Source organism: Lucilia cuprina, chromosome 4 (genome assembly GCF_022045245.1).
Source record: "Lucilia cuprina isolate Lc7/37 chromosome 4, ASM2204524v1, whole genome shotgun sequence".
Classification (NCBI taxonomy): Eukaryota; Metazoa; Arthropoda; class Insecta; order Diptera; family Calliphoridae; genus Lucilia; species Lucilia cuprina.
The window spans coordinates 13,065,068-13,087,268 of NC_060952.1; the positions used below are offsets into that span (position 1 = coordinate 13,065,068).

At 28.5% G+C, this 22,201-nt stretch overlaps 6 protein-coding genes and 1 long non-coding RNA gene across 12 annotated transcripts in view; 3 read left to right on the top strand and 4 right to left on the bottom strand.

Annotated features, from left to right (window-relative positions):
- Nucleotides 1-14: 14 nt before the first annotated feature.
- LOC111681585 lies at nucleotides 15-2,959 on the bottom strand. The gene is made up of 2 exons (XM_023443430.2): nucleotides 2,474-2,959; nucleotides 15-1,948 (listed from the first exon to the last, which is right to left on the bottom strand). Exons 1-2 carry the CDS (start codon nucleotides 2,812-2,814, stop codon nucleotides 1,633-1,635), a joined length of 657 nt encoding a protein of 218 aa, XP_023299198.1. The 5' UTR covers nucleotides 2,815-2,959; the 3' UTR covers nucleotides 15-1,632.
- Nucleotides 2,960-3,365: 406 nt separating this feature from the next.
- LOC111681590 (t-SNARE VTI1) lies at nucleotides 3,366-4,149 on the top strand. Its single transcript, XM_023443441.2, has 2 exons — nucleotides 3,366-3,767; nucleotides 3,881-4,149. The coding sequence occupies exons 1-2, from the start codon at nucleotides 3,642-3,644 to the stop codon at nucleotides 4,088-4,090; spliced, it is 336 nt and encodes a 111-aa protein (XP_023299209.1). The 5' UTR covers nucleotides 3,366-3,641; the 3' UTR covers nucleotides 4,091-4,149.
- Nucleotides 4,150-4,241: 92 nt separating this feature from the next.
- LOC111681595 (outer dense fiber protein 3-like) lies at nucleotides 4,242-5,344 on the bottom strand. The gene is made up of 4 exons (XM_023443451.2): nucleotides 5,205-5,344; nucleotides 4,928-5,143; nucleotides 4,671-4,857; nucleotides 4,242-4,616 (listed from the first exon to the last, which is right to left on the bottom strand). Exons 1-4 carry the CDS (start codon nucleotides 5,221-5,223, stop codon nucleotides 4,352-4,354), a joined length of 687 nt encoding a protein of 228 aa, XP_023299219.1. The 5' UTR covers nucleotides 5,224-5,344; the 3' UTR covers nucleotides 4,242-4,351.
- Nucleotides 5,345-5,390: 46 nt separating this feature from the next.
- On the bottom strand, nucleotides 5,391-9,634 carry LOC111681573 (synaptic vesicular amine transporter). Its single transcript, XM_023443420.2, has 8 exons — nucleotides 9,381-9,634; nucleotides 7,658-8,356; nucleotides 7,493-7,596; nucleotides 7,271-7,433; nucleotides 6,811-6,851; nucleotides 6,444-6,746; nucleotides 5,898-6,260; nucleotides 5,391-5,828 (listed from the first exon to the last, which is right to left on the bottom strand). Exons 1-8 carry the CDS (start codon nucleotides 9,553-9,555, stop codon nucleotides 5,730-5,732), a joined length of 1,947 nt encoding a protein of 648 aa, XP_023299188.2. The 5' UTR covers nucleotides 9,556-9,634; the 3' UTR covers nucleotides 5,391-5,729.
- On the top strand, nucleotides 8,929-9,986 carry LOC124419877. The gene is made up of 3 exons (XR_006940866.1): nucleotides 8,929-9,113; nucleotides 9,844-9,885; nucleotides 9,955-9,986. It is a non-coding gene; the product is annotated as an uncharacterized LOC124419877 (long non-coding RNA).
- Nucleotides 9,987-11,713: 1,727 nt separating this feature from the next.
- Nucleotides 11,714-15,174, bottom strand: LOC111681610 (protein transport protein Sec23A). 2 transcript variants are annotated; one of them, XM_023443477.2, is made up of 6 exons: nucleotides 14,709-15,174; nucleotides 13,367-14,649; nucleotides 13,129-13,282; nucleotides 12,450-12,998; nucleotides 12,248-12,268; nucleotides 11,714-11,976 (listed from the first exon to the last, which is right to left on the bottom strand). In XM_023443477.2, the coding sequence occupies exons 1-6, from the start codon at nucleotides 14,985-14,987 to the stop codon at nucleotides 11,887-11,889; spliced, it is 2,376 nt and encodes a 791-aa protein (XP_023299245.1). In that variant the 5' UTR covers nucleotides 14,988-15,174; the 3' UTR covers nucleotides 11,714-11,886. The 2 variants fall into 2 exon arrangements, with proteins under 2 accessions (XP_023299245.1, XP_023299246.1); XM_023443478.2 differs by lacking the exon at nucleotides 12,248-12,268.
- Nucleotides 15,175-16,475: 1,301 nt separating this feature from the next.
- LOC111681604 (metastasis-associated protein MTA3) overlaps nucleotides 16,476-22,201 on the top strand; it is a 10,573-nt gene continuing 4,847 nt past the window's right edge. For 3 of the 5 annotated variants that reach the window (XM_046949079.1, XM_023443466.2, XM_046949080.1), the window contains exons 1-2: nucleotides 16,476-16,675; nucleotides 20,601-20,762. In XM_046949079.1, coding sequence (XP_046805035.1) covers nucleotides 16,648-16,675; nucleotides 20,601-20,762 — 190 coding nt within the window. In that variant the 5' untranslated portion in view covers nucleotides 16,476-16,647. The remainder of the gene's footprint in view (nucleotides 16,676-20,600; nucleotides 20,763-22,201) is intronic. The other 2 variants (XM_023443467.2, XM_046949081.1) reach the window with 1 other exon arrangement.

A 22,201-nucleotide genomic window follows, 5' to 3' on the forward strand; every position in this document is an offset into this window, starting at 1 on the left:
TAAATATTTGGCATTAAATATAAATTGTTTATAATTTTATATATCTAATTACTGCATACATTAGTAAGAGTATATATAATATATATATTAAAATTTAAAAAAAAATACATCTTCACCCGATCTATAAGAATTTAAATAAAAATTATACATAAACATTAACTTAATATACATACAGAAACACATTGAAACATACATACATGTTAGTCTTTAAGATTTAAAATTAAAAACTAAAGCTAAATAAAAAACAAATAAAATTATTTGAATAATAAAAATAATAATAATAAATAAAATCAACTCCATATTCATTAAGTTCTACTTAAATATGTATGTCAAAATAAAAAGTGTTTTATTTTTCAATGATAATAACTATAGCGGAAAAAGATAAGTAACTAACTATTCACTAATCAATTATAGATATTATTCCAAAAATTTTTAACGTCCCAAGACAGGTCTTTCATATGACATAATAGAATCAAATATATCCCTAAAACGGGATAACAAATTCGATGCTTAATACTTTAGAAAAGTCAACAGTTAATGTACAGATAACAACAAAAATATACTATGAGAACCACATATTTATTATGATCTGCAGCTATTCCAACAAGTCGCTGGCATTTTGTATTTCAATTCGAAATTTTCTGTTTTAACAACCTAAATATTCTGCATTTTAATTTAACTTTTCTTATTAAAATATCTTATGAAAATGTAGCTACCGAATTCGAAAACGTTATATAAATTTTACTATATTAAAACAAAAAATTAATTTTTATATAAAAACTTTATTTAAAAAAAGATTTTCTTTAAAAAAACTTTTTAGTTTGTATTTTACAAATTATATAAAAAATCTTAAAAATATAAATTATTTTTAAACGCTATACTAAAAAATATAGGAAAAAATAATTTTAATATCATTCTCATACAAATAGCTCAAAACCATTCATAACTAAAACTTAAAATTTATTTTTGCACTTCTTCATGTTTAGAATACAATACAATAGACTAAACAAGTATTCGTTGTGATGATTTTTTTTAATGTTTACAAGAAAATACAAAATTACACTTTTTTTAGAAAATATAAAAATTATAGAAACAAATTTCTCAAATTAAAAATTTTAATCATTTAATTATTCATTTTTGATAAGATTTTTTATAAATTATTTGAAATTGTTATATCTTTAGCTCAAGGGTTTGTAGCTAAAAAAAAAATAAAACATGAATCCTTTAAATTTCATAAATATTTTCATATAATTTCATAAACAATTCTAATGTCTTCATTCTTTTTTCCATTTAACACATGAGACCTTTATTTACTAAAATAAAACACTACACAATTTGGTGTCGTTACTATAGTTATGAATTAAAATTAATTTTAAACTTATAGAATTTTTAAAATTAAAATTATTGTAATAAATTCTAAAAAAAAACAAAATTTTTTTAAAAACAATAAATTTAGCAATTTAAAAATGCAAGTTAATTAATTATCCTAGTAGCTACAATATTTTCACAGTCATTCAATGACTTGAAATAAAACTTCTTTCAGATTTATTTTTAAATGAAAATTAAAACAAATAAATAACTACTTACAACTAGTGTGTGTGTGTTTGTGTAAGAAACTCAGTTCTATTACTTCTATAAACAATTATTTTTGCATTTGGTTCCCTTCCACTCATCACTGCCATCACAGCAATCACAAATTCCATCATTTACTCGACTACTATGTACGAAAATATCACGTCCTCTTCCTGTAATATGACGTTTTTGATATTTACAATAGTAACGGCCATTATTGCAGGCATTTGTACTTGGCTCATCGCTGCCATCGTGTACACAATCACAATAATCATCATTGACGCGATCAAATGGTATTTCAAAGCTTCCGTCTAAGCATCGGAATTTGCCCTCGAAATTAGGTTTATAAGAGTCATAATCAAAAAGTCGAATACCTCTGAAAAATTTAAAAGAAGTAGAAAATAGAATGTTATATAAGAGAGAAAATATATTGTTGTATAGAAAAATTTTCCGACAGAATTACACTCAGTCAATTCTAAAGCATTTATGATCAAAATCATTTTAATAAAATTATATTGTGAAAAAATTTGAAAATTCTGTGTATATTAAATGACTTTTAACATTTGCATCAATAAGTTTTGAGACAGCATTGATTAATCTTTTAAGTTTCGTAAGGATTCGTTAATTGTAACTACAATATTAAATTTAGTTTGATTTTTGAAATATATTTTAAGTGAAACTATAATATATGAGAAAATAAGGTTTAAATCGCCAGTTTGTTAAGAAACAGCATCTCAATTTTACTTACATACATATGTATGAATGTATGTATGTTCAACTAAAGAATAGCATCTTAAAAACTGTCCTTAGGTGTGACCCGAAATTATCGACCAAGGGATGTCAAGCCCAGCAAGAACTACACTACTACAACTGTTTAAGTTTTTAATGCGAAGTATTTTACCTTATAATTTTTATAGTATCTGGTGATAAGTTAGCATCTTCATTATCACCATTACCGCCACCTTCGTCGTATGCGCCACCACCTCCCCCTGAATCATTATCAGTTTGTTTTTTACCCAATGACGCTTGTATTTGTTTGTGTTTCCTTTTTAGACCCTGTACAGTACCTTCCAATGACCATGGTGTGCTAGCATTTGGCAGTTGATTTATGGAAACAGCTTGGTATACAAAGAATATAATTCCAAGTAGAAATATGCCCAAAAGTAACATTTTTGATTTTTGTTTATAAAAAGGGACATAATATATATTTTCCCGCTTTACCCAAGTTTTTTTCATTTTCATATATAGACGTTGTTTATATCCCTTGTAAACAAATAAATTGTAAAATATTTATTGTAAACTAACACTTAATTTATTTATATTTTTTAATTTTATTAATTTTTATGATCATCAACTAAAAAATTTACAAATACTGACGTTGATAAAAGTTATTTAAATGAAGAGTTGCCATATTTTAGTAAAGGCAAATTTTACAATCCTAAAATTTTTTGGGTGTTTAATAATATTATTTTCCATTGATTAAAAGTTAAAATTAAAATATTTAATAAACAGATTCCACAGTTGATTCTAAAATTTAATGATTTTATGTTTTATTTAAATGTAGAACGAGAAATATGTTATCCCAGTAAAACAAAAAAATAAATTTTACAATTTAAGTTGTTATTTCCCAACAAACTTTTATATATGGTACCACTTTTTTAAGTAAGTGTCAAACATTGATACAAAAAAAAATCAAACATATGTTTTTCAGTGCTGTAAAATGAAAACTTAAAAGTGTAGCAGCGACGGAAAAGTTTATATGTTGTCACTTACCCCTTACGTTACCCAAAGTAGCAAGTTTCGCTAGTTAATTTCAACAAATAATGTAGAAAAATAAATGTATTGAATTAAGAAAATATTTAAATTTGTATGAATATTCGATTTATTTCGTAGAGCAAATTTTGAAATCTCTAATACAAAAGTAGTGTTTCACATATATAGTTAATTATCCATCCCTGATTAGCAGATAAACAAAAAGAAAAAAAAAAACAAATTGAATAAATAATAATAAATGTAAAATTGTATTTGTTTATATTTTTATTAATAATATCTACAATATCTACATAAAAATGTCTCGTTCCTTTAATAACCAAGAACAATTAGCTGCAAATACCCATGAAGTTCTTCAACGTACTGGTGCCAGTCTGCAGCGTTCCAATCAGATAGCTTATGAATCCGAACAAATTGGAACTGAAGTAAGTTCTATTTTATACTACATTTAATTTTATTATAGTAAATCATGTCCTCGCATTGTAACCCTTTCAACAATTATACCTAATTGTGCGCATAATATTTCTATTGTTTAAAGGTACTTTCCGAGTTGAGCGAACAGCGTGAATCACTTTTACGTTCTACTCGTCGTCTGGAAAATGCCGACGATGATATTTCTCAGTCTCGCAGTATTATACGTAAGCTTCAACGGGAAGTTTTATATAATAAACTTATCTTAATCTTAATAATAATATTTGAATTAGCTATACTTGTAGGTCTTATTATGATAAAGTTTATAAAATTGTAAATACATTATATTAAATATTACTAAAACCGAAACTGGATGTGATCTATTATACCAAAGTATTACTTTGTATTTTTATACTATAATGATGACAATTCTTGCTCGTGATAATTAAAAATATTGACATGTAAATCAATGACTCAGATTAAAGCTTTTAAAGGTGATAAAGCCAGTTAAAAATAGTTTTATTGGTTAAAATGTTTTATTGAATTTTTGTTCTTAAACATAGAGTTCCAAAAGTGTTATATATATTGTATATGGCAATTATATATTATCACAAGGTACTATCATTGTACCGGAACGTGGAGAATGGCGTATTCCGAAAGAATATGTGGGGGCTCGTTTACCAGGTTTATATTCCATACGATTATAGTAGTTTGAACCAGGACCATATAATTTAAAAGTGTACTCAGTGCGAGGCGTTAATGTATACTTAGGGCTATCGGGACGTATCAAAGACATTGGCGCACCCGGATATGTAGCAGGGCCAGGTGAACGTATTAATTCCTTCAAATATTTTTTAACGCCACTTAAAAACAAAACAAATTAAATATTTTTATGAGATAATTTATTAAAAACCTACATGCTATACTCAGGAGCTTTATGCTTTACTAATGTATCATTTATGCCATACTTGTTGGGACCAGGAGCACAATTTTTAAAGAAAAATGTATTAACTTTACCCATAGAAAATTCTGGTGATTTTGAACCCTTAAAAATGGGAGATTCTCTAAGCTGATAAGCCATAGGCCCTGGACTTTTACCCTTTTCTTAACATTTATGAAGATAAATTCATAAACTTACATATACGTACATATATATTTAAATTTAACGATTTACCTTCTAAATATGTTTTTGGTGCCATTGTAAATCTATTGGCTTTGCTTACACCATATCGCACTAATTTCGATACATTGTATTTATTAGGACCAGGTCCGCAGCTATTGTCTTTTAATGTTGTTCGAATGCCAAACGAATAATTTGGCAAACGATGTTTACGCAAATCGTGATTTTCATAACCAACCGTTGGCGGCAGAGGATACAAATCGGCTGGGCCTTTGTGAAAAAGATCGCATAATTCTTTTAAGAAATCATTATTTTTTAATATATATAGTACCTGGTAATGTTTTTGCCATATTGCTATTTTATTGAAGTTTTAGTTATTTTTTTAATTTAGAATTTGGACCTAAAGATTTATTCTAAAAAAATGCCAAAAGAAAAGTTAATGAAAATTTTGAAGTCAAATAGAAATTTGAGGAAATGTTTAATTTTTTATTATTATTTTTATTTACTCTTTAATTATGTTAAGCAAAGTAGTTTGATATAGATATAATTTATTCGATAACGATTCGAATATATAGAGACTTATGTATCCAATAATCTATTTATTATTTAATTTGAGTTTTTAGATTTATATTTATAAGATATTTTTCTAAATTCGGGGGAAATTTATAGAGATATTTTAGTTCATTTAATCTTTGCAAGATTTTTTTTTATGTTTTTTTTCGAAACCAAATTTTTTTGTTTTTAAATAGTCTCATTATATTTTGAATATCAACACCAAATAATTTTTTAAGTACATAAAGTAGAAATTATAGACATTGCTAAAGAATAGTTGTAGTTTTGTGAGAGACACTCAATTTCATTCTGTGTCTACAGAATTATAGAGTTGTTTATATTTACTGCCGTGTCCAGCTCCAGTAGAACTTAGCAGCATTTCATTTTGTCTATCGCGTAAAATCTATTAAAAATAAATATGTTTTGAAATAGGATTGAGCTTTAAAACATACCAAATACTAAATAAACAAACCTTTGGATCATATTTATAATACAAGCACACCAATATTGGACCATATATTATATTGAAAAAACCAACAATACGCATAAGCCAAGCAAATCCGAAAGCCTGGGCCAATTCTCCACCAATTAGAGGTGCCAAACAATAGGCCAAACTAACCGATGTCTGTTGTATAGCATAAACGGTACCATAACTTGACATGGTATGTGAACTACTGGAAATTTTTGCATCCGTATCAATTTGATCTTCCTGTGCCAAAGTCGCGTCAACAAATGTGGCCAATAGAGGAACTAAAGCAGCATCAATAATGCCAATACCTAACCCTAAACCAAAATGAGGCAGTAGTAATTGTGCAACAGTTGTGGCACTAGGTATCTAATAAATATTAATGAATTAAAAAAATTATTATCATTACTTTTAAAAACTTAAATACAATTGTTCGATTTTATAAAAATGATTCTAAATTTAAAATAAATTCATAAAACAAAGTTGTTAAAACTAAAGTACAATATTTGATATAAATTGTTCATCAACAGTATGTACAAAAATGTTACCTACCAACACCGAAGATATTCCCACCAACAATAATGATATACAGGATATTTTAATTTGTCCATATTTATAGGCTATGCTGCCAAAGAAATTCGTGCCAACAAAATAGCCTATAGAATCGGGTATAAATACAGTGCCTAATTGCCATTTTGTTGGTTTTAAATATTGCATTAACCAAATGGGTAAACATGGTTCCAATATGGCCATCGTCGATGTTGAAAACCATATTGCTATAACAATAGCCAAAATCATTTTGCTTTGCAGTAATGGCTTCCATTTTGGTTGTAGTCGATCAACATTCACAATAACCTATGAATTTCAATAAATTTATACATTATCATTCAAACATTTGTATAAATATGCATTTATTTACCTCAGGTTGTACCGATAAGTCCATAGTTACTAATTGCATGCCTAGAAATTATTAGCATTATTAATATGAATTCATATTCAGATTTTCTTTCAGCATTAAATTATTATAGACAATTTAAAATATTTTTATGATAATTTCGAAATATGCGTTATACATTTGTCCAATTCATAATCGATGTCGTATCATTGTAAGTTATAAAAAAAATGTTTAAATAAAATTTAAAAAACAAAAGCAAATTATATAATAATAAAAAATACGACATACTACGATACAACCATATACCACACTAAATTTGACAATTATGTACCATGACTTTGTTTTTCTAGAAAACAATGTCTTGGTTTAGAGATTTTTTAGACATATTCCTAAATATATGAGTATATAGATATGTACATATGTATATGTGAAGACTTAGTTCGTATTTAGCTTAGATTATTGCGAATAGTTTTAGTATTCTTACCTAAGTTAATAAAAATGATGGTAGATAGTATAATAAATGGTGCCGATTTTCCAAATAAATCATACAGTATGCCACCGAATGGATAACCAAGTAGAACACCTAATGCAATGCTGCCCAAAATTATACCCATCACTTTTGAACGACGATCTTCTTCTGGATAATGCTGTAAATTAAATACTTTTTTTTAGAAAAATATTATAATGGAATTTAAATGGAATTTACCTGTGCCACCAAACTCATGCCACAAACACCAATACAAGCTGAACCTATGCCCTGGACGGAACGAGCAATTAATAATGTTGGATATGATTCGCCAACAGCAAATACTGGAGAAGATATAACAAGTTATTTATTTTTATTAATTAAAGCTTAAAGCTACTTATTTACCTAAAGATGAAATTAGTAGACAAAATGTTCCCATAACAATAGGTAAACGATAACCATACTTGGTAGACATATTACCGACAATGGGATTAAATATTAATTGTACTAATGCCTTCATCGCCAACAAAATTCCAATTGAACCGTTTTCACTAGCCAGATTAGCATTCTCATTGTTATGATCCTTTAGGTTTATGGTTGTATTTTTATTTACTGCCTCTTTGTTGCTATTGTTATTTATTAACCCCAAAGAAGTTTTATCGATTTGACTATTCTCAGTATGTTCGTTGGATATCCAATTCCGTTGGTTTTGCTGTTGTTGTTCATTTATTGGCGTCACCATTAACACTTTATTATTGCTGTTATTATCATCGTTTACCAAGTGAATCAATGAAAAATTAACCATCGATTTACCGGGTATTGGATGTTTTGTCATAATGTGTGGCTGTTGTTGGTATTGTTGTATTAGTGTCGACTGCTGTTGTTGTTGTTGATTATGCTGCTGTTGCTGTGCCACTGTACCGTCCAGATTACGATAAGCTAAATGCTGTGCTGTCGCCGCAGCCCCAAGGATACCAAGGCCACCGCTGTCATTTATATTTTTAACGCCTGTTGCTGCTACGACTGCATCCAGTGAAGCGTAATGTAATGTTGTTGTTTTTGTTCTGTTATTTATGGTAGCAAGATAATCTGGCAAAATGGGCACTGCGTGTAATCAAATTAATTTTGATTAAACAAATATATAGAAAATCACAGTGGCAGAATGAAATAGTAAAAAATTGTTTAAAAAATCTATACTTATAAGAAATATTAGAATTAGGAGTAATTTTTAAATATGACTAACATTCATTAGATAACTTCATTTACATATTTCGAATTAATGTTCAATTTTTTGTTATTTTAAATCAATGAATGTTTGGTTCATTCAATACTTTTGTCTTGGGGTCAATATTTGTCGAACTGGGTAAAATAATACAAAGGTCCTTATTTACGGGTTTTCCATTTTTGCCATGTTGACAAAAGAGAGTGATTGAAACAGAATATTTTTTCTTGGGAAATAGTCACCCCTAATCTGCATTTTAATTCGAATTGAAATTTTCTCCGTTTGGCAACTTTGGTATTCTGCATTTCGATTCGAAGCTTCGTCACTAAAATCACGAAATGCAGCATTGAAATAAAATTGCTTCTTCTTTTTCTTACGATTCCGTTTTTTGTTGGAATAGACGTGGTCCACACTTTTATTAATTCTCTTTTGATGTTTCCTTAATGTCCACAGATAAAAACAAACAAAAAAGTTTCCGAGTACGGGAAACTCCGTACCGCGAAAGAGATGAATGATATTTTTTCTCTCTCACACAAAATCAAAGGTTTCCCAAAAAAGTTTCCTAGTGTGGACCGGAAGATACCAATTTTCGATCGTTACGTAACTAAATGGAGAAAAGAATCGAAATGCAGAATAAGGGTGAGTATTTTGTAAATAACTATTTCAACTACCTTGAAACTAATGTCTAATTAAAATATGAAAAAAAAATAATTTTGTTAATTTAATTTTTATTTAACAATATTCTATAACATAGCCTACAGATGAAAAGCGGTTAAAAATTTCTAATTCATAATAAAGAAATTAAAAACAAATCTTTATAAAAAATTAAAATTAGTAATAACATAAAGCCCTCAATTTTATCTATAACTAATATATTTGTCACACTAAAAAAATAATATACTTTACCAATAACAGTCAACAGAACATTATCCAACAATAAGGCCAAATAGACAATTACAGCAATCATACTGCGGTTAGGTGAATTATAATTAGGATTAGAGGTTCGCCTTTCATTAAAAGTTTCATTTAGAGCAGAAGCGCGATTTTTATCACTTTCTATATTTTTTTGTTTTTCTGACATGTTGATGTATTAATTATTAATTAATTTATACGAAACTACCAATTACCAAAAATTGCATTATTTTTTTTTTAGCTAAAATACATTTTTAATATTAGATTTAAGTTAATTATTGTTGACATATGTTTTAAAAGAAAAGTTTCACAATTTTCAATAAAAAAGGCATCTCCTTAAAGTATGCTTTGATTTCTTTTTTTTAACAGTACAATGCACTATTTAATTGTAGTAGTGTTGGTAGTATATTTTGTTTCTATTGTATTTCAAATAATCCGTATTTACTGTATTCAACAGGTGTTAGCGCCACAATGCCCGAAGCTGTAATGAAGATTTACAGTATGTCGATGCCTGATTTTATATTGTATTGTAAAAAAAAAACAAAAATAAGTTCATTGTTTGTTTCAGCACTATATTGGCAGAGAAGAACTTTATGCTCTAAATCGGCAACAGGCTGATATTAATAGTACAGATGTTTGTATGTATAATATTAAATAAAAATATATATGTTTATTTATATATATTGGTACACAGAGACAAAATATTAATATTGGCAACGGATACAGCCAATAATACCGATTCGATACCAATATAAGTACAAAACGTAATATTTTAAATAGTTTCAAACTTCCCCTGCTATCTTTGAGAGTATAGGTGCTAGATCTTAAGATCCTCATAAAATTCATTTTATTAAAAATATCCTTAAAAGAATTTTCTTTCAGTGTATTTTAATATATGTGTGTAAGTATGCTTGTACATGTCGTGTTAACAATTGGAACAATATAAAGTGATTTTATATACTATATACACACATGTATACAAATATATACATATTTTGTGTGTGTATGTATGTATTTATATGGCAACATATTGAAAGGGTGGCAAATAAGTTGAAAGGATACATTTTTTAAGAACATTGTTTCATGAACTTAAAATTTTATGACTTGTTTGAAATGAAATCAAATTAGGGCATACTTTTAGTTATAAAATATTGTTTATAACATTGCATATTTTTAGGTAAACTTGAATTTTTTTTGTCAATTAAAATATGTATGTATATTCTTTGGGCTATAGTTTTTCAAAGGAGTACATATCTAATTTTAAAAATTATTTAATTTTTTTTGTATTTATTTGATTTTGATTAAAGATATTGTCCAAATATCTCAGGTTGTAAATGTTTTATGTTTGATCCTTATTATAACTGATAAAAAAATCGTCCTTTTCTAAAAAACGTTTATATGCAATTTGTAAATCTATAAGGTATACAAGATTCGGTTTAAACCAAAAGTCTTTGTTTATTAGTCGTTTTATAGTCTTTAATTTACCCTATAAATTTTATGTATTTTTTACTTCACTGCTATAGATAGTAGATTTCATACATGACTAGTTATATGCGTGTTTGTCTGTGATAAGTTTCACGCATGTGTATCATTTCCTGCCCAATATCAAAATATTTATATTAATAATAATGCTGCCGTCAATATAGTCAGTCAGTCTGCCTATTATTTGTCCTTTTTGAATTCCAAAAACAACAAAAATGTTAACCCTTTTATAGATGAGTAAAAATTGTACAAAAAATATGACTTATTTATTAAATACATACTCTTGTTTATATCTACATCCAATAATCTGTCAGTAACATTGTTACACTCAATTTACATTTATATCACTCATTGTTTAACCGATCGGCTATATTTTAATTGTTTTTTCTTACAATTATTAAACATAATTTATAGTCCTTTTAGAGGAACAATGTTTATGAAGAAATTGTTTAGTGGATTGCATTAAACAAGAAGTATTTTAAATACTATTCATTTGGTGTATATAATGATATGTATCAAACGATTAATCAAAAAGAGTAACGGACTGGATCTGGTTATAAAATAAAACACTTAATATATCTCTTGTTTATTTCTGTTTTCTTGTTTTATTTTTTCAAACTAATTATATAACTTTTTTATAGTCTTGATTCTTAATTGTTATTAATATTATAAATTTGCTTTGTTAATTTAAATCATTATCATCCTTTAAATATATTTTTCTAATCATTTGGAATATGTATGCTTTAAACTAATGTTTATAGAAAATACAAATACAATAAGAATTCGTTAAACGCCAGCCTTAACTTATAATAGTATTATCACTAAAAAGAAAACACACAAACAAATACATTCATCTGTAGAATAGATTGGATGAGGAGTATAATTAAAAAATATGTTTTTAAAATAACTACCATTAGAAGATGCAATGAAATAAATTTCGTTTTAATTGTTTCCAAGTATTTTTTAAAATATTGCATAATCTTGCTAAAAGACGACAATACCATGTATTCGTATGAATTCATGTTGTAGAAGAAACGGCAAGTTTCTTTAAATGTTCCATAAAAAGTTGTAGTGAAACATCATCGGTCAATACAGGAGCACCGCCATCCTAGAGAAATGATAGAAAAATAAAATGGGAATTATTATAAATGCAAGTTATAAGTGTTTAGATTATTTTTTTTTCAATATGCTGGAAAAATGCTTTAAAAGATTTAAATAAATAATATGAATTTAAATTAAATAAAAAAACCACCAACACCATTTTTTCGATTAAAATGTTTAAAGGTTATTGAAAGCCTTCACCATTTAAAATTAATAAAAGCCTTTAGAAAAAAAAGCCATCTATTATAGGTTGTAAAGTATATGTGAAGTATAAATACCGTAGCTGAACCAATTGGTGGCTGCATTTTATTGTTTTTTTTTTAGAAAACATAGTATTTCGATCGAGTACAATGTGGTAAAAAAAAACAGGGACAACAAAAAAAAGACGATTTTTTTAACAAACAAAAAAATATCAATCAGTTAAAAACATAAAATGATTAATTCCACATATAAAGTAATATTATTATAATCGAAACATACCTGTCCATAAGCATACATATTGTTGTGAGTTTGAGAAGGATTTACTTTAGACAGCAAGAAACGGGCCTGTGAACCACCATGTTCTGTGTCTATGTAACGCGGCATAGGGAAACGTGTCAGCAAGATTTCTTGGGCATCATCAACGGGAGCCTGTAGCAATTGCTTGAAATTCTCATATTCTGGCATATCTTGATATTTGAGAGCACGCCACTGAGCTATTGTTTCACCATGATAAATAAGAATTTGGAAGAATGTATCCATCAATAAGATACGATCAGGTTGTATGGATGATGTATCGAGTAGAACTGGCTCGGGTGGACCATTAAAGGAATATGAATATAAAATTGGTTGAATCATTATCAATGATTGTGTTAGATCTTCACGCATTAGCATGTGTCGGTAGAATGTGGTCTCATCGGGTGAATTATTGAAAACTTGCAAGAATTGAGAACGACGCAAATGATACATGAACTGCGGGAAAAGGGAGAAATTCTGAGCCAAACGGAAACTGTTGGGATCATCTTTACTATATTCGCCGAATTTTTGACACTAGATTAAAAATAGGAAATAATTTTTTATAAATGTGTAAGTGAAAAAATAAATTATTAGATATTTTTTCTTTTTTAGCTGTTAATTATGTAAATTTATATATTTTTTTCGTATTAATCATTATACTTACCAAACGAATGAGTTGCCTATCTACCCATCTTAATATATCTGGCCCTTCATCGGTTTCAGCACGATAAACAACCATGCGTGCCATTATTACAGCAGCAGCTTCTTGGTCAAAGCCAGCACTAATGTGATGAATATTAGAAGTAGCATCTGCCCAACTGATAAAAATAAAAAAGGAAAATATATATTCATATATCATCCGAAAAATATAACATTATGTTTATAAAAAAAAATCCACTCACTTTCTTGCCAACGTTGTAACACGAATACGTCTCTGGCCACTTGGATGTTGATATTGTGTTATGAACTGAATACAACCACGACCACCCTGAGGGATAGGAGCAGCATGTTGATTAACAACCTCAAAGAAGAATGCCATCGTTGAACTAGGGTTGAGGGTACATAATTTCCACTGTACCGTTTGGCCCATGCCGATTTCAACATCCGACACCGATGGGCTCTTCACATTCAACGACACACACGACCCAATGCCTCCAGATATTTTCAATTCCCTTGAGCATTTAACCTCCAAAGTACCATTGAAAGCCATTTTCAAATCGCCGCGTGCATCTCGGGAGAATACCCGTTGGAACGTTTGCTTAAATAAGGACGAATTGAAAGAATCGCCCATTACCATATGACCGCCTGTAGAATTACAACACTGTTTCATTTCCATAAGACCGGTTTGATCGAGGGCACAAGAGTAGATATCAATACAATGACCATTTGTGGCTGCGCGTAGAGCCAGAGTATCATAGTGCTTGATGGCTTTTTTCATGAATTTGACATTGTCCTTTTGGATGTCGTGATGGGAACGAATGGGATGTTTAAGCTCATCGTCAACGACTTGGCCGGGGCCCTGAGAGCAAGGTCCGCCAACAAAAGCCATAATGCGGGCTCCAGTATTAGGATAAGTGCATTCTAACAAACCCACGGCAATGGCTAAGGCAGCACCCGTTGAACGGAGATAACGCTTGCCCTGAGGCACTGGCCAAGGATCACGTTGCAACTCACTCAACAAATCTCCCAGGGCAATGTCACACTTGGAGATGGGCTGCAAGAAACGATTGGCCGGTGGTACAGCTGGATGTTGACCGGGTGCACCAGGCATACGTTGCTGTTGGCCGGCCATTGGCTGACCCCCAGGTCCAACTGGACCTCCCTGAGGTCCGCCAGCTTGGCGACCAATACCTAACATTTCTTGAACTTGCTTGGCAGTTAAATCTTTAGTGCCACGGAATACATAACTCTTTGAACAACCTTCAGCACCTAATTCATGAACTTGTATCATTTTACCGAAAGTGATAAGACCCACCAAAGCATTAGGTGGCAACAAACTCAAAGACATTTGTAAAGAATCTTTTAGGGCATCTAATTCGTCTTCGTCCATGCAAGTATCAACAAGGAAAATGAAAACAGGAGGCATGCAGGGGGCACGAGTTATAGTATATTCAATGGTACTAAAACCTGGAATTAATTCAGCTGGTTGATGTTGCTCCGATATGGCTGCATATTGGGGAGGGAACTATAAAATTTATAAATTAGTTAAACAAAGCTTATAACAATAATGAAAAAAAAACTTACAGGATTTCTTTGGAAACAGAAATTGCAAACCCACAATTTTGCTCTATAGTCCACTTGGCACAAGGGATTTAAAATGGCACGACAATTTCCCCTTGTACATAATACAGGCTCATACTGGATCGGTGGCAAATCGGGGCGTTCTTTAAGTGGTTGATACAAACAGGCCAAAGGTACAACCAAACGACTTGCATCAATACGACTAGATGGCCAAACATTCCACGTCAATCTTACACCATCACGGTCCTCATTTTGTTGTATAAACTCCTCATAGGTCGTCATCTTTAGCACAGGATTTTAAAGCCCACTATGAAATATTCAGTTTTTCTTTTATTTAAATTTACTACAATTATTTTTCACAAAAAAAAAATCAAGAAAAACTAAATTGTGATCCAATTAGAAAGAAATAAAGATTTTTCAACTGCTGTGGCACGGGCCACGTCACTATGTTTGACAGTTGACAAGAAACCTGCGCTGATGAACATAAATACTGCTGACACTTTAAATTTCGACGGCGGAATATAATCGCCTGCATGCCGTCTATATTTTTAAATTAGACTCTAATTTTTCATCCGCATTTTCTCTCAATTTGTGATGATTTTATTTAATTAATTTTTATTATTATAACAAATTAAAAAAGTAAATAAAAACTGTTACATTACAATACAAAAATTCTGAATGTTTCTTTGTGAAAATTGTAAATTCTATGTTAATAGCTACAAATATAAACTGCCTTATCATATATTAAGGGTTTGTGTCTAGACTTATTCTCCAACTGGTACTTTTTGAGTTTTCTATGATATTGAAATTAAAACATGAAATTAATAATTAAGGGACTTTTCTGAACTTTTTGGTTCTACAAAGGTACTTTTTGAGTTTTCTATAAAATTTAATCTAGAAACACGAAATTCAACAAGTAGAGTCCGGATTTCGACTGGTACTTTTTGAGTTTTACATAAAATTAAACATAGAAAGCTAAAAATAAATATGTAGAGCCCGGAGTAGTCTAAAAAAGGGACTTTTTAGTACTTTTTCGTTCTTCGACTGGTACTTTTTGAATTTTTTATAATATTGAACCTAGAAATATGAAATTAAGAATGTACAGCCTGGATTAAGTGATAAAAAATAAAAGGGGACTTTTTGGTACTTTTCGTCCTTCGACTGGTACTTTTTGAATTTTTTATAATATTGAGCCTATAGACATGAAATTAAACCTGTAGGGCATGGAGTAAGTTAGAACATATAAAACGGGACTTTTTGGTACTTTTTCGTTCTTCAACTGGTACTATTTGAATTTTCTATTATAATGAGCCTAAAAACATAAAAAACATAAAAGCAATCAGCGACTTGAGTGAATGAAAATTTAAACTGGAGTATTTCTAATAATTTTTCGTTCTTTAACTTTTTCGTTCTTTAACTGGTACTTTTTGAATTTTCTAAAATATTGAATATATAAACATAAAATTAAACACGCAGTATCCTAATTGAACGAAAATTTATCTCGATCAAATGTCGATGTCGAAGAAAAAAAACATTTTTAGGAACCGAAACCTACATTTATGAAAAATAAAATTTTGAGGATCGGACCGCCAATATAACCCACTCGGATTCCTATTTTATTTAAAATGGTTGAAAATTTAAAAACTAAACGTAGTTGAAAACTTAGACGGCTTACAGACAATTTTAAGCCGCCGCCGACATATTTAGTGTCAGTTGCCGCCGCCGTTAATATTTGTCAGCGCAGGGCTCTGATGGCGACTGTAATTCACAGTAATTTTCTAAGATGGCGACGAAAAAAACGCGTCTTGTGTGAATGTAATCATAACAAATTGTGATTTTTATTAATAAATGTGTTTAAAATTGCAAAAAAACAGTGTAATAACATTATTAACATTGAAGTGTATAAAATACATATAAAATTTTGTATGAAAATAAAGTGAAAATGGCTACAAATATGTATCGTGTCGGAGGTGAGATGAAGAAAAAAATTTTCCATTTTTTCGCTTATATCTTTTGCACTGTTTCGTCTTCGTTTGTCGGTTTGCTTGCTGCTTTTATTTTTTTCATATTAATTATTTCTCTTCATGCCTCGCACACCTCTCCAACATTTATGTGCTACTCTATTCCGATAACGTCGCTGTTTTTCGCTATAGTTAATGACGTTGAACTGAAGTTAAAAAAAAATTGTTAGGTAGCCACTGCAGAAGTAGCGTCGGCACCAGCAGCATTGGGGGCCTATATTCCGATATAGTGCAGCTTTTTCTTATAACGACTGCTGCTGGCTGCACTGTGTTAAAATTCCGTGTTGGCGAGTGGGTCTTTGTGCCTGTATTTCTTGTATGCAAAAATATGGAAAATAAAAAGACGGAAGAATGTAAATCATACAAAAAGAAAGACCCAGACAAAACACCAATATTGTTGGTTTGATTGTGCAAATGTGTCTGAATACAGTACAATTACATTTTAGTATGTGTATGTCCATGGTGTAATTTGATGTGTTGATGATGACGATGATATTGATGGTGGTGTTATGTATATATAGTATATAGTGCATATAAGTATTTGATTTTATCATTTCATTGCTTTGTTTTCTAATTTTGTTTATTAATTTTTATAGGTACATTATTAATTTACTTACTGAAATTAAAAAACAAATACAAAATAGTATTGATTTTATATTTCAATGCGCTTCGATCATGTCAATACAATTACCAACCATTTTCATACATACTACTCCTCTTTTCTGTCGATGCCAAAAATAAGATTCAGTATAAGTTTCAGTATAAGTTGTATTTGTGTACACGAGTATTTCCATCGCCACACACCGCCGTTTAAACTCTTACGATTTTAATTTATCTAATTGGAATTTGTTGAATGTACTATTATTGTATGTTTGAATGTATGATTTACTATGGTTTATACTTGTAATCTAGTAAAAAAAAAACTAGTGCAACTAGTTGAGAGTTGGAAAGATGGTGACGGTGTGTGAAAGTTGTTACAGATGATAAATTTCGTTCATATTTATTATACCTACATATACACGTAAACGTAGGTATATACATATGAATGTATACATATGTATGTACATACGTAATTTACATACTTTCTATAATATGCACTTTTAATATGTTATGGTTAATTTTTGTAAAATACCTTTTTAAATGCATAATTAAAATGGGTATTGATATAGAAAGATCGTTGCTGCAATGGAACAGTTTTATTCTGTAAGAGCAAACACATTTTGCACATCTATTTAAACCAATTGATCTATATAAAACCAATATTTGTATTATCTCACCATCTTGTGTATTATCTCATATCTGTGTAACATTGAGAAATTATTATTCGAGTCCTTAGCAAATTCTGATGTTACATTCAAACATATGAAATATTTGACTAAATGAAATGATCCCTAAAATTTTACATTTTGATTGTATATAAATATATATTTACTCACAAATAGCAAAACATATTTTTGAAGTTCTCAACTTCGAATGTCTTTCTTGTTGGTTTTGATATAAACACACATTTTGGTCAAGTGGCGCAAAAGTTATATATATTAAAAGAATTAACAAACTTATAACTAAAAAAACAAATCAAATCTAGTGCATTAAATACTTACCATTAGATTCATATTCAAAATGTTTGTGTTTTATTAGGCGTCCAGTCCTTAAATACATAAAAGTTTAAAATACCCTAATGAGAAATTTTACCAACCTTTAGACATGAAGACATAGTGTTAAAAGGAATTACAAGACTTTTATAATTGCTATATGTTTATAAGCACATATGTATATAATTCTGTATGGAAATTTTGTTTTATAAACCTAATATAAACAAGTAGAGTGTTTTTATGTATTTTTTAATTATTTCTATAATAAATTTTTAAATTTTCTCGAAAGTCTTAAGAAAATTGACTTCAACAAAAACAAAGAGAGACATGGCTTAATCTATTCCAAACTAGAAATGTTGAATATTAAAGCATATTTTTAGGAATAGTAATAATGAATTTATACCGAATGAAATGAAGGTTTGAAAAAACTTTTAAAACTAAACTTGCTAAAATCTTTATTCAACAAGATAAAATGTAAACAAATCAATATCAAAGAAATGTCATTAAACAAATAAAATAAACCCAATCCGACTAGAAAATATGTATTTTTAGGTGCTAAAGAACTCACTATTTTCTCAGTACAAATTATCGAAATTTAATATAAAAGCTGTAATACAAGGTTGTCAGATCTTACAATATTGTCAGTAAAATGTTCAAAAATGTCTAACAATCGTCTGAACTTACAATTTTTCTTTTGCAGCGTTGTGAGAAAAAGCATCTCTGACAATATTGGAAGACAAAATTTGCAAGTTGACACTGTTATAAGACATTTTCTACACATTTTACTGCCAACGTTGTAAGATCTAAGAACCGTGTATACATAGCAAAATAATAAAAATATATTTACATTTAGAGCGGATTTTTTAGTTGGCGAACAATTATAAACTTATAATCAGATAATAATCCCCTTTGATGTGTTGCCATACAAAGGTTTTCCAATATTGCATAGTAGAACATTTGACATATCAGAATATAGTAATCCAACTCCAAAGTCGCTGTGACTTTGTGAAAGAACCAGTGTATTCATTAGAATTTTTGGTATATTTTGTTTAGTTTGTGACTAGTTCTTTACAAATGTGTATGGAGTTGTCTTTATTTTTGAAATATTGAATATTTTGTGTTAATATTTACTTTTTAGATGAAATTTTTAACAAATTTTACTGAATTTTTTCTTGAACAATAATTTATTTAATTATTTCAAATTATGTACGAATTATAAATAACAATGTTATTGTTTGATAACAGCTTTAATTAAACATTCGTCGCACATGTAAACACACAGATTCATTATTTAGTGTATTTTTATATGTATAATTTGATCAAAGTCCAAATATTAAATAAAAAATTAAAATTAGAAATCATAAAAGTTATTTAATAAAATAAAAGTAACGTAAATAAATATGCTAATGAATTACTTCATTTGTTGACGATATAATATACCATCAATTGAAACAATTTGACATATCATCTGAAATATGGAGTAACCCTTTTGTATTTTATAACAAGTTCTTACTTGACCAATGATTTGACATTAATATATTTTTGGTTTAGCTTTTAGTTAGTTAATTACACTAAACACTTCAGAGGTATTTGGGTACGTATGTATGTTTGTTTGTATGTATGACTGAAAATAAAAATGTATACTTTTTGTTTTGTCTGTACTTATATTTTGCATGTGTATATATGATTATTTGAAATTCTGTTTGTGTCTGTGTATCTATTTAGGTAGTTAGAAGATATATTATTTGGTGTTTCTAATAAAGCCGGCAAATTTGCCAATGACACAAACAGAATACATATAACACAATTTTCTAAATAACTTATATTTTAATATAAATAAAAGTTGATGCAACCATTTGAATAAAATTAAATAAAATACATACATATGTATATCACATTATGATTTATATTTAATTTTAGAGCATATTTAATTTAAATACATTGAATGTTTTAGCCAAGGAATAACATTATAACATTTTTAAACAAAGATGCGGTTATGCATTAAAGGTATTTCAAATTTAAAATAATAAAAATAAGCTAGAATTGAAGTTGAAATATATTTTAAACACATTTCAAATTTTCCTGATATCAAATACAGCATACACTGAAAGGAATAGTATGATAGTATTATTTTTTAAGTAGTCCTATTTATACAAAATTTATAATCAATATACAATTCCATACGACATACAATCGTATGGAATGGCCCATATGTATATTTAAAATATAATTGTTTATCTTCTTTATAATGTGTACATAATGTTTTATTCTTTTAATTTTAGACTATGTCTATGTAGAGACATCTCCGAATAGCCCATATCTAATACGTCGCATTGAAGAATTGAATAAAAGTCAAAGTGGTAGTGTTGAAGCTAAAGTAATGTGCTTCTATAGAAGAAGAGATCTTCCAAATACCTTGGTTCAATTAGCTGATAAACATCAACGTAAGTATATGTTTGGAAATATTAATTTTAAATTCGAAATATCTATGTTGAATTGAACATTCTGTAAAAAACGAAATTTGAACATTATGTATATTCAATATTCAAACTATTAAATTTATGCATGATTTATTATTAGGATAATTTCACAAATTAACTGCTAATTAAAATTACATTCATTAGCTTAATAAAGTTACCCCCGTATTCACATTTTCCATACAAATTTCCTACAATAAACCATTAATAACTTTATTAAGCATTTATGAATATGTGTGATAATGTTTATAAGAATTTATCAAAAAAATGTCTTCTACTTACTGGAAATAAAAAAATATATTTTACATTTCTAATTTAAATATTATTTGTCCTTATTAAATATTCATTATTTTATATTTAAAAATTAGATCAAGTTTAGTGTGTTGAAATTAGTTGAACCAATCTTAAAAAATATATACAAACATATAGAAAAGGAAACACTACACAATGGCATGAACGATGTACACGTAAATATATATATATTGTATAAAACAAAAGATGTATGTATAATGTAAAGTAAAATCATAAATATCGATTTGCACAATGCTAAAGCGAAATAATGTTGGGAAAATGCATAGAAGTTAAAACCGTATCAAACAGACAACGAATCCTGTCTGTTTGATACTGATTCCTCTATGTATTCATATATATTCATACATATACATACATATCTATGTATATTAGGGACAGAACCAGATATGAGAATGTAATAGCCATTAATGAATAAAGCAATTTATCAGAACTGAAAATATGAATGTATAAAAAATTATAAAAGCTATACCCTAATATGATGCACAAAAATCTCTTGCAATCATCTTTTTTAATTCAACAAATATGGGAAGAAATAGCGACAAATACAACAAAAATGTTATTGGTTTTATGTGGTTGTACCAGACCTGGGTAATTATTATTTCAAAATGGATTTAAATTAATATTTTTAACATAATGTATATGATAATAGGCATTTCGGTAAGAGATTAACACAAAAATAATATATGTATATCAATGGAACCTATTCGATGAGTAGATTCCAAATAAATATATTTATTGAATATATGTAAGTTTGTCATTCCAATAATTTCTTCAAAACGCGATTATTAGAATCGGATCAACATTTCATATAGGCCCAATACAAATGTACATCAGGCATGGATAATTTAATATTAGAAATATCATAAGTATTTACTGATAACAAAAAGTGTATGTTTTAGGATTTAAAGAACTAGACAGTAATAGACTTTGAATTTGACTATGGACGATAGACTAGACTATAGACTAGACTATAGACTAGACTATAGAATAGACTATAAACTAGACTAAAGACTAGACTATAGACTAGACAATAGACTAGACTATAGACTAGACTATAGACTAGACTATAGACTAGACTATAGACTAGACTATAG

Bases quoted from the DNA above. Each gene is read 5' to 3' on its own strand.
- LOC111681585 (XM_023443430.2), bottom strand. From the start codon at position 2,814: ATGAAAATGAAAAAAACTTGGGTAAAGCGGGAAAATATATATTATGTC. The intron at 1,949-2,473 runs GTAAAATACTTC...TAAATTTTTCAG, and splicing joins GATACTATAAAAATTATAAG to AGGTATTCGACTTTTTGATT.
- LOC111681590 (XM_023443441.2), top strand. From the start codon at position 3,642: ATGTCTCGTTCCTTTAATAACCAAGAACAATTAGCTGCAAATACCCAT. The intron at 3,768-3,880 runs GTAAGTTCTATT...TATTGTTTAAAG, and splicing joins CCGAACAAATTGGAACTGAA to GTACTTTCCGAGTTGAGCGA.
- LOC111681595 (XM_023443451.2), bottom strand. The intron at 4,858-4,927 runs GTAAATCGTTAA...ATAAATGTTAAG, and splicing joins ACCAAAAACATATTTAGAAG to AAAAGGGTAAAAGTCCAGGG. The intron at 4,617-4,670 runs GTAGGTTTTTAA...TTTGTTTTTAAG, and splicing joins AAAGCTCCTGAGTATAGCAT to TGGCGTTAAAAAATATTTGA.
- LOC111681573 (XM_023443420.2), bottom strand. From the start codon at position 9,555: ATGTCAGAAAAACAAAAAAATATAGAAAGTGATAAAAATCGCGCTTCT. The intron at 7,597-7,657 runs GTAAATAAGTAG...TATCTTCTCCAG, and splicing joins TCTACTAATTTCATCTTTAG to TATTTGCTGTTGGCGAATCA. The intron at 6,747-6,810 runs GTAAATAAATGC...TGAAATTCATAG, and splicing joins ACTTATCGGTACAACCTGAG to GTTATTGTGAATGTTGATCG.
- LOC111681610 (XM_023443477.2), bottom strand. From the start codon at position 14,987: ATGACGACCTATGAGGAGTTTATACAACAAAATGAGGACCGTGATGGT. The intron at 13,283-13,366 runs GTGAGTGGATTT...TATTTTTATCAG, and splicing joins GTTACAACGTTGGCAAGAAA to TTGGGCAGATGCTACTTCTA. The intron at 12,269-12,449 runs GTATGTTTCGAT...AATAAAATGCAG, and splicing joins ATATGTATGCTTATGGACAG to CCACCAATTGGTTCAGCTAC.